This window comes from Merops nubicus, unplaced genomic scaffold (assembly GCF_000691845.1).
Source record: "Merops nubicus isolate BGI_N331 unplaced genomic scaffold, ASM69184v1 scaffold3224, whole genome shotgun sequence".
Classification (NCBI taxonomy): domain Eukaryota; kingdom Metazoa; phylum Chordata; class Aves; order Coraciiformes; family Meropidae; genus Merops; species Merops nubicus.
Window position 1 is genome coordinate 58,322 of NW_008603478.1, and position 11,015 is coordinate 69,336.

Consider the following 11,015-nt stretch of genomic DNA (forward strand, 5'->3'; position numbering starts at 1 on the left):
AGAGGAAATGGCCTCAAGTTGCACCAGGGGAGGTTTTGATGGGATATTAGGAAGAAATTCTTCACTGAGAGAGTGGTTAGACACTAGAATGGGCTGCACAGGGAGGTGGTGGAGTCATCATCCATGGAGGTGTTCAAAAAAAGAGTAGATGTAGCACTTGAGGCTGTGGTCTGGTGGTTAGGGAAATGTTTGTATGGAGACTGGACTTGATGATCCTAGAGTTCCTTCCCAACCATAGTGATTCTATGATTCTATGGTGTTCAGCCTGGAGAATAGGCTTCAGGGAGACCTTCTTGCAGCCTTCCAGTTTCTGAAGGAGAAAAAGAAGAAAAGAAAGCTGGTGAGGGACTTTTTACAAGGACTTGTAGTGACAGGATGAGGGGTAATGGCTTCAGACTGGAAGAGGGGAGTTTTAGATTAGAAATGAGGAAGTTCTTCACTGTGAGGGTGCTGAGACACTGGCCCAGGTTTCCCAGGGAAGCTGTGGATGCTCCCTCCCTCAAGACCAGGTATCTGTGTCCATGGCAGGGGGTTGGAACTAAAGGTTCTTTAAGGTCCTTCCAACACAAACCTATCTATGATTCTATGATTTTGTAATTGCAATGAAATATTCAACAAATTCTTATATATTCTTAGAGCACACAAACATCAGAAAGCACACTGGTGAGACCAGTCCTCCACTGGTGAGACCAGTCCTATCTCTTTTAGCATAAAGGATCTGAGAATGGCTCAATAGGTGGAGTCTCAGCTAAATGAGATGTCTGTGTTCAGCTAAGTTAGAGGTCTTTGTGACTTGCAGAGAATCTTGGTGAATAAGAAGTCTTCTCCTGCACTCATAAATCATTATTTTACCAGGGATTTGGTTTTGTTTACAAGTGACTATAATAAGTTAATCTCAAACAAGTGGTTTATTGCATCATAACAAACATCAGTCAGAGGACAGTGACAGCACCCTGAATTGGGTGCAGAGCTCATCTGTCACACCTCCATACTTCAATATTAGTGGAAGCCCTCAAAACATGTCACAATATTCCTCTCCTTAACTTTCATTCCCTTACTTAATCTTTCTCTCTAATTGTAACATTATTATTCCTTACATTCCTAAAAAAAACTGCTGTCCTTACCATGGATTTTTAGCTTTATGGAAAGGGCTCTTGAGCCTCATTCCTCTTGTTTACAGGGACTGATCCCCCTGTAAACAAGAAGATTAAGTTAGGGTAAGAAGTAAAGCTAGTGGTGGTGGAACTAAAACTGTTGGACTTGATCTTAAAGGTCTTTTTCCAACCTAAATGATTCTATAAAAGTTTCCAGAATTAGGACCCAGATTCATCTCGCAGCTGTAGCTCAGTCTTGGTTACTAGAAACGTGGCTGGGTGGTCCCAGCCCCATAAGGAGCTGGAGAAGGCCTTCTCCAGGCCTGGAGCAGGCATGTGGGGTTGGCACATTCTGAGAAAACACTAAAGAACATCACTGTGTACTGACAAAACAGAGAGCATCCAAAGAGCAGGATGACTCTCCCACTGAGCTGTGCATCCCTGTGAAGTATTTAAGTCACCATTGGGATTTTTTTTTAAACAATAACTCATAAGAAGAAGCTACCTAACTGGCTGAGAAGGCAAGGAGAGGCCTTCTAAACTGACTCCAGAAGAGTCTTACAGATATTTCATAGGTTAACAGGACTGCATTTGGTTTCACCTCAAAGTTATATCTCCTTATTTAAATGAGAAAAAGCCAATTTTCCCTCCTCTTATCACTACAGATGTGGTTACAGGAGAGTGAGGTGAATTTTATTGCATCTTGCACATCAGCACGTGTCAGGTGATGCAGGAGCAAAATCTCTTAGTGGTGACATGTGGAGCTGGATTTTTACATTCCAGGGTGCTTGCATTGGAAGTTTAAACATTCAGTGGACTTAAACTGGATGAATCAGATGCACAAAGAATGGGGGGCACCTCTGACTTGTTTTACATGTCTTCTTCAGACTATAATCATATATTGATGAAAAACCTCATGAGTTATTCTTAAAATACCTTTGCCCAACAGCCATTCTGTCTTTGACCATCGTCTGTCCCTTCCCAAAGGTCCAGCAGTTTGTAGCTCAAAAGTCTTGTTTCCAAAAGCCAAGTAAGATAAGATTGTAGCACTTAACCTTCAGGTTTTACTGGGGACCAGAGTTTTTTCACCAAATTGGTACCACGTAGATCAATTTGAATAAAGTTGCTGTTCATGAGAACAAGTGCCTTTTGTCCCTGCTATATGCTTATATTTAAGTGCTACATGGGCACCTTTTGCTAAGCCTTTTCTGAACTGCAAAAATAATAAACCACAAGAACTATTCATTTCTCTTACCCAGTGGCAGCATTTTAATGGTCTGTCAACTTCAAGAAAAGAATTGTTGTCAGGTAAAGCCTACAGATGACTTAGGTAGTGATCACCCATAGGTGCTCGAAAGATTTTGTGCGTGTCGGTGTTGACCTGAAATAAATCCCCTGGTGTTTTTCTTGGAGGATGTGTGAAAGAAGGGAAGGCAAAGGAGAAGAAAAAGGAGGTTTTATAGAAATAAACCACTTTATAAACAGCTCTGTATCAGAATACATCAAGGGACACGCATTCTTCCAGTGGCTATTTTTGATTTGTTAAATTAAGTCACTTGACCTCTGTTTGGTCACTTGGCAGAGACCAAACATATTCATGAACTGATGGCTCCTCTGGGCAAATGATTTACGAGCTTCCTTCCTTTCTTTCACCACCCTTCTTGATGGAGGAAAGATTCACAGCACTGAAATAATACCAATTGCTTAGACTTAAAGTTTAAGTGTTTCAGTTCGTGAATGGACAAAGCAATCATGTGAGAGTGAAACTTGGGAACTTCATCAAGTTAATATAGTTAATAATTCTTTTTTGTTTTTGTGAGCTGGAGATGAGTTATCTTTCAATCCAGCTTAGTACAATCAATCATTCATGAACTGCCTTTTGCCTCTGCAGGTTCTCTGCACAGCAGTTGACCCTTTCAGTTGTCTCCTGTATTAGCCTTTGCAGATGTTTCTCTGCCTGTTGTCCTGATTTACCTCCTTTTGAATGGTTTGCTGTCATCTCAGAGTTGAGGCTCACATTCCCCCTAAAAATTCTGACCTTCAGTCTCAAATGGTGGCCTTTCCACTCTCTCCAAAGCACGTTATTGAAAACCAGAGCATGCCTCAAGTATATGGCCAGACAAATCCTTTTCACAAGTGCACATTCCTGTTCTAAGGACCTTCCTTTTAACCTGGCAAAATATTTAAAATTATGTGGAAAATGTAGTCATCCATAATGTCAAGACTGAAGCAAATTTTCCTAAAGATCCTAAGATAAAAGGCTTTGCCTAAGGAAGGAGTCATTAAACATCCCCATTCTTCCTGTCCAAGATGAATGTTCTGAAAGTGGTTTGCTCTGTTTCTCACCTACTCCATTTTTTTTTCATCCTTCTCCAAACAGGTCTAGAAAGTCAAGATAGTTCCCTGAAGTTAATTCATTAGAACAGTCAATGAAGGGCCCTTCTGGCTCAAGAAATTGTGATTCAGAAAATTATTCTGCTGATCCTTACCTGCATGGAGTTGGTGCTCTAGTAAGCTGGAGAACTTTCCCATAATAGTCTTCTGTTTCTTATCTCTCTGTGGTCTCCAGTAGCACTTAGATTTGGCCTTATAGATAGAAGATCATTAAGACACATCACCTTTATCCATTTGTCTTTAGTAAGAGGATCATTATCCCAAGATCCCAAAGTAACACTCATCAAGCTTTATGTCCACCAAACCAGAAGCCTTCAGATGCTTCATGCTCTTCTGTGGTTCTTTTTCTTAACCTGCTGCCAACCTCTACCAGGCTGATGAGAGACCAGACCAGAAGGCAACAAAACCAAACAGTATTTCCAGATTGAGTTTTGTGATGATTTCCCACCAATAGTCTGCTGGTTTTAACTCCTTCAGCACCACTGAACTGGTGCATGCAAATAATACTGATGATTTCTCCATCTGGATAGAGTATGAACTCTTGTCACATGTTTTGACTCTTCTCCTACAAACTAACCCATCGGTGGGAGCCAGAGAAGGAAACTTCAGGAAACATTTCACATCCCAGAAGGGAAGGGCAGCTTGAGCATAGCCTGAAGTCCCTGCCTGTTTCCATGCTGGCTTTCAGTGTCTGCTGCAGCCTGTGAAATGATCAAAATGGCAGGAGAAGAAAGTCTCTGAAGCAGTATTTTGAGTGGATATAAGTGGGGCAAGACTGCATGTGGTAAGGCCACCTGAAAGAAACCTCCACTAGTTGAGACACAGGACTGCAAAAGCCTGAATAAGAATTTCTGGGGAGTGAAATAGGAAAGACTGTTTCGTAGAAGCATTTTGTGGAAAGAATTTTCCAGACACAGGCACGACTTTTTGATGTCTGTAAGACATAAAGGAGTTGCAGGTCAAAGATAATGCTTAACTTGGAGGCTTAAGGTATGGGTAGAACTCTATCATCTGTGCTGATAGAACAGGAAGCTTTCAAGAAGGGCTTAAACACCAAAGTCCTCAAAAACATGAGACTAAACAAATCCTTGGTGTTAGTGCTAGTCCCAGCCTGGGTTGTATCAGTTTTGACATCCAGGATAGCTGCCTCCAGGGAATTCAGACAGCCTTTGGTCTTTAGGTATCCCAAATGTTTCTTCACAGAAACAGTGCCTGTTGTCTCTCCATCTAATAATACAGATATTAGCTGGCAGAGGTCTGAAGGTGGGTGCTGCTCTGCAGAAGTGCCAGTTACTTGCTATTCAGAGCAGGAGAGCTCTGTGGGACTAGCTTATAGATCCAAATGGAAACGATTTTTGCTCTGGGCTGCTCAGTGTGACCTTCAACCCATTGGAGAAATCTATTCCTCCTATCCTGGCTTATTTATTATTTGTGAAACATTCATGGCTTCAAGTTACAGTTAAGATTAGTTTAGCTGCCTGTCATTATTCTGTTCAAGGTTGGATTATTTTCTTACCTCTAACAGTGTGAAGCTTCATGAAAAGGTGCATTGCCCATCTCTTCCTCCAAGAAAAACACACACAACTTCTGGTCTGGGGTGTAGCAGGTCTGTCCATCCCTTGGGACTCCTTTCTAGTGTGTTCACTGTACCATCTCATTGTGAAAGTATTTCTTTTTCTGTTATATCTTTTAAAAGAACTAGCAAAATTCAGATACAGATACAATATAAACCCAGAAAAGTGCAGATGTTGCCCCAACCACAGCATGACTCTTTACCAGAAGAGGGATCAGACTTCAACGTGTATTGGTTTGGCTGCACCATCCTGTCTTTGCAGCCCCTGTTTCTGGAAAGGGGAAACTTTACAAGCTTGTAGTCCTGAGGGCACTGCTACCTGGACAGGACAACACTTTTCCACGAGACATTGAGACTTCTTGTAGCATTTCTCTTGACCCACAGGCTCTTAAATGGATATCGAGTGGATATTGAATTGCCTTAAGGTGTCCTGTAAATTAAGTAAATTAGCACCATATAGCTTCATTTGAGCCTCTTCAGCAGAGCAAAGGAATGGCTTTGGCAGGCATTGTTGAGTGTACCTCTGTCAGAAGTTTGGAGGACACCCACATGGATTTCAGTGCTCACCTGAAAACATTTGGCCACAGATTCTTGACACTCGTGTGCTGGCATGAAATGCTAACTTGGAGATTCTCTGTGTTAGCCAAGAGACTTGGTCACTGAGGCAGGTTCTGACCTGTAAGGTTGAGATGAAACGTGCAAAGCCACAGTGGACCTTTGTAAGAGTGAGAGAAATGGCACCAGGCATGCAGAATGGTGGGTGCCTCCCTGGGGAGCCACCTGAAAACCCAGCTAGAGAGTCCTGGGACCTTGGGAAGGCAGATGACCTACCACCATGTTTCTTCCTGCCTCATCTACACTCAGGCCCTTGGAGGTCTGAAAATCTTCATCTTTCATCTTCACTAACCATGTCAAAACTAGCCTGTCTAACCTTTTTCTTGGCTCTGCAGCTTGTTGAGGTGTGTTCCATCTCCCTTCTCCAGACTGGTAAAAAAAATGGCAGTACCACAGCTGCTTCCTCAACCATCCTCTGACCCTAGGCACCAACCTCCTGCCTTTAGGTCTAGGGTCCTATTTCTTTCCTTGTTCAGAGCTCTGTCTGTCCTCACCCCCTCTCTCTCACACTCTATATCCAGAGGTCACTTCTGGCCTCTTTCTGAGCAGATACACAAAATATTTAAGAATTTTAGGCAGACGTTTTTTCTTTTCACCTGGCTGTAACTTTTCACTTGGTTGAACTCCCAAGACACAGCTGTGCAGTTGGTAATGCTATGTTAAATACTATAGCTTTAAGGTCTATGTGTAGACTTTTTGTGTGCCTTGATGCTGATGGGAGCTGAGGGTCCTTCCCTCTGCAGGACTGACTGTTTCAACTAGAAGTGCCTGTGGGGAAGGCTCTTTCCTCAGCTCTGAGCATTCTGAACCTTGCCAAGGGGCTGTGCAGGCTGGCGTGGTGTGCAAGTGTTGCTGTACTCTTGCTGGTGCACTAATTTTGACAAAACCAACTTTTTTTTTGCCTCTAGGGCCGATGGGAGAGTCAACAAGATGTGTCCCAAGGTGCCACAAATTCCAGTAGAGGCATCAGTCCATCTCGTACCTCTCTGCCAGGCTCTGGGCAGCAAAACCACTCTCCTGATCCAGGTAAGGACTTCCCTAAAGCTTTCCTAAAAATGGGTGAAGTTACCACAGCTGCTGAACGTGTCAGATAAAGCTGAGCTGCTTTCAGAGGCATGGAGGAGTTTCTTCTCCAGGGCAATGTCCCTCTGTGAAGGTTTAGCAGTTGTGACTGAGCTACTCAGACTCCAGGCAACTCTTGACCCTCCTTTCCATTACATCTGCTGCTGGTTCTGCCAGGAGGTAAATGCCACACGTTCAAAGCTGCCTGAAGATGTTAGTCTGTATCTTAGGAGTTCAGTTTCTAAAGCCACAAGTTAGCTGGGCAACAGGGAAGGCAGAAGGCTGCTAATGTTTTAGAATCTGAGCAGCACTGGGACTGGATGGGTATGTTGCAGATGTGTTGGAGGGATGTGTTGCATGTCTACCTAGGTTTGCTCAAGGGGGAGTAGTGTAGGAAAAATGGCACTGTGAGTAAGGAGAGTTGAATACCCCTAACATGTTTTCTTTTTCTTAACTTGGATCTTCTCATCTTTTACTTCTAGTAAGTCTTGCAATTGTCATTAAGATTGTGTGTTGTCTGGACATCCTTTTTCCATTATGCTGCTTGATTTTTTTTTCCTGCTTCTGCACGTTCCAAAGCATTCTGTGTTTCCAGTTGCAAACAGCAAGCTTGGAAAAAAAATTCAGTCTGCTGGGGCCACAGATTAAGATTAAGACCTACCCAAATTCATACACTTCCTGCAAAGAAGCAGCAAGTGCTCAATGCTTTTCCTTGGCTAATGCTTTGACCACTGAAAGATGTTGTGTTTTGTCTTTTTTTTTTTTTTAGTTTTTAGGGCTTTTTTCCCTACCCTCCAGCATAACTGTTTTCATTTTTTAATTTTTCCAACAGGTATTGGTAGCCTGGCTGCTTCCTATCTGAATCCTGTCAAGTCTTTTGTGCCTCAGATGCCAAAGCTGCTGAAGTCTCTCTTTCCTGTTAGAGATGAGAAAAAGGGCAGGCAGAGCTCTCCTCTTGTGCAGCAGGTAAAAACTGAAATCCCAGCCTATGCAGTAACACTGGTGAGTGCTGTTAGACTTGCTGGCAAAGTGCTGTTCCATATGTTGGTGCAGAGCAAACCAAGCTTTTAGTCGTGGCAGAGCCTTGTGATGCATTTCCCCTCCATTTTGTCCAGAGATAGTGGAGCTGTTTAAACTTATTGATACACTCAGCCCACTTGGCTTTTTAGTACACTACCAGTGTGATTTATGGTAATACCACTTGCAGCAACAATAGTAAAATTTATGAAGTGCACTTAGTGTTGTTTGTGTATTGCCAAGTGGAAGATGTAATTCTATTTTTAATTCCTTATTTCATATACCATTCCCTCCCACCCCTCACTCCAGCTCATGGCACCTTTTAGCATCTTCTCCTGTGTGCTTTGGACAGTTGCTTTTCTTCATTCTCTTACTTAGTCCATGTCAAAGAATCATAGAATCATTAAGGTTGGAAAAGACCTCTAAGATCATCAAGTCAAACAATCACCCAACACTCCCATCACCACTAAACCATGTCCTGAAATACCATGCCCACAGGTTTTTTGAGTCCCTCCAGGGCTGGGGACTCCAGCACCTCCCTGGGCAGCCTGGGCCAAGGCCTCACCACTCTGCCAGGAGAGAAATTCTTCTTAATGTCCAGCTGAAACCTCCCCTGGTGTAACTTCAGCCCATTTCCTCTTGTCCTGTCCCTTGTCCCTTGGGAGCAGAGCCCGACCCCCCCCTGGCTCCAGGCTCCTGTCAGGAGCTGTGCAGAGCCAGAAGGTCTCCCCTGAGCCTCCTTTGCTCCAGGCTCAGCACCCCCAGCTCCCTCAGCTGCTCCTCACATGACTTGGGCTCTCTTTCCCCACATTTGTTGCCCTTCTCTGGGCACACTCCAGCCCCTCAAAGTCTTTCTTGTCCAGTGGTGCCCAAACCTGACCCCAGTACTCAAGCTGTGGCCTCCCCAGTGCCCAGTCCAGGGGCACGATCCCTTCCCTGCTCCTGCTGGACACACCAGTTTTGGTCCAGGCCAGGATGCTGGTGGCCTTCAGGCACACTGCTGGCTCATGTTCACCTGGCTGTCCACCAGCACCTCCAGGTACTTTTCTGCCAAGCAGCTTTCCAGCCACTCCTCCCCAAGCCTGGAACATTGCCAGGGGTTGTTGTGACCCAAGTGCAGGACCTGACCTTGGCCTATCCATCCAGCCTGTCCAGCTCCCTCTGCAGAGCCTCAAGTCAGAGGAGCATTTAACTGTATGTGCTCCAGATGTGGCTCCTGTGCTCTGGTCACACAGACTAGAAACAGCTACTGTCTCTTAAAGAAAACAATGGAACCACAGAATCCCATTATCAATAATATTATCCCCTTTATTTGAGAGGCTGTGGTGTATTTATAAAGGAATAGTCCTCTATGGGTAAGTCTGGAAGATTTCTGAAGGTAAACCTGGGGCCAGATCTCACTTGTTAAAGTTTGGGGAAGTCCAGTCTCTCTGTGCTTTGTTCACCATGCAGCCAACTCTGCTGTTGTTTGGTCACTTCTCTGGAGTTCTGGAAACACATTACCTCTTAACTTAGACCTTTCCTCACCTCTTGACATGCAGACAAGCATTTTAAGGAATCTCTTTCTCAAAACAAAGTAGGACAAACCCTAAAATCCCCAAGCACCTTTTTTTTTTTGTGGCTGGATCCAGACCTTCTGTTTCATTGTTTGCCACAACTAAAATTCTGTTACAAGAATGTCCCAGGACTACAGGAAGTTGTTTTGTTATTGTAGAAGTAAAGTGAAATAGCAAATAAATCACTAGAGCAAAAACAAATACACTTAACACTTAAATATTTTTAAAAGTAACTTATTGCAGACATAGCACAAATAAAAATAGGCCAGATTTAAAGGATTTCTAGTTTGTGGTTTGATTCTCTACCAAGTAATAAAAGGAGCAAATTTTACTCCTTTGTTTTATCTAATTTAATGCTTTCCATTTTCACATCCCCTTTTGCTTACAACAGGTTTAATGTTGAGATTGGAATCCTGTAGATTTACTCATCTATGAAACTTAGATAATTAAAATTAAGGCAGTGGCTTTCTTTACAGGTATTTGGGTATCAAAAGATGCAAATAGCTGCTCTTTACAATTGCAGTGAGAGCCTTTCATGACTTCTTGAATTCTTACTGAATCAATGAGAGCTGAGATTAGAAGCGAGGTCTAATTTCCTGCCTCTAGTCTAACCACCTGTTCCCACTCCTTCCCACTGTTCAAGATCAGTCTTGAAGGCAGTTTTTCAACTACAAAGACATCTATTTGGAGAGATTTTCATTTCTGTTATGGATTACTGTGGAAACTCAGGTAATCAGCTCATGATCACGACAGTTTTTAATAGGAGGGGATGCTATTTCTGCTTTGCTTTTTAAAAAAATAAAAGCTAATATATTAAGAGGAATGTTGAGACATTTCAATCATAGACTCATAGAATAGTTTGGAAAAGACCTTTAAGATCATCAAGTCCAACCATTTACCCAACTCTACCTAGTCCACTGCTAAACCATGTCTCTAAGCACCACATCTACATGACTTTTAAACTCCTCCAGGGATGGTGATTCAAGGACTTCCCTGGTCAGTCTGGGCCAGGCCTTGACAGCCCTTTCAGTGAAGAAATTTTACCTAATATCCAACCTAAACCTCCTCTGGTGCAAGCTGAGACCATTTCCTCTTGTCCTACAACTTGTTGCTTGTGAGAAGAGCCCAGCACCAACCTCTCTCCAACCTCCTTTCAGGGAGTTGCCCAGAGTGAGGAGGTCTCCTCTGAGCCTCCTTTTCCTCAGACTCAACTAAGGTAGAGTAGTTTTAAACTGGATCTTAGGAAGAAATTCTTCAGCACGAGGGTGGCCAGACTCTGGAGTAGATTGCCCAGAGAGGTTGTGGATGCCCCTCCCTGGAGGTGTTCAAGGCCAGGCTGGATGAGGCCTTGAGCAACCTGGTCTAGTTGAGAGGTGTCCCTGCCCGTGGCAGGGGGGGGGATCAGAAGATCTCTAGGGTCCTGTCCAACCTCAGCCACTCTATGATAAATAGCTCCAGGTATTTGCTTACCTTCAGAGCAACCTCAGTTTTTTTGTGACCCCTGGATCTGTATAATAAAATGCAATCTTACAATTATTTGCTCCTTTTAGTTTTGTAATAGAAGTCAGATGTATTTAAAATACACCTCACTAGTTCAAGAGGTTTAGAGATATTCTTCATGGCTCTGTCAGGGAGGAAATGGGGCTTCTTCACTCCTGGCAGCAATCACAGTGCACAGAAGAGAGAGCAAAAATGAAAGGAGCT

General features: G+C 43.4%; 1 protein-coding gene across 1 annotated transcript in view; it reads left to right on the forward strand.

Annotated features, from left to right (window-relative positions):
• Nucleotides 1-7,740, forward strand: part of KIF13B (kinesin family member 13B) — a gene marked incomplete at both ends in the record, with an annotated part of 60,300 nt that extends 52,560 nt beyond the window's left edge. The window contains 2 exons of the mRNA XM_008938664.1: nt 6,585-6,702; nt 7,571-7,740. Of these exons, the coding sequence (XP_008936912.1) occupies nt 6,585-6,702; nt 7,571-7,740 (288 nt within the window). The remainder of the gene's footprint in view (nt 1-6,584; nt 6,703-7,570) is intronic.
• Nucleotides 7,741-11,015: the final 3,275 nt, after the last annotated feature.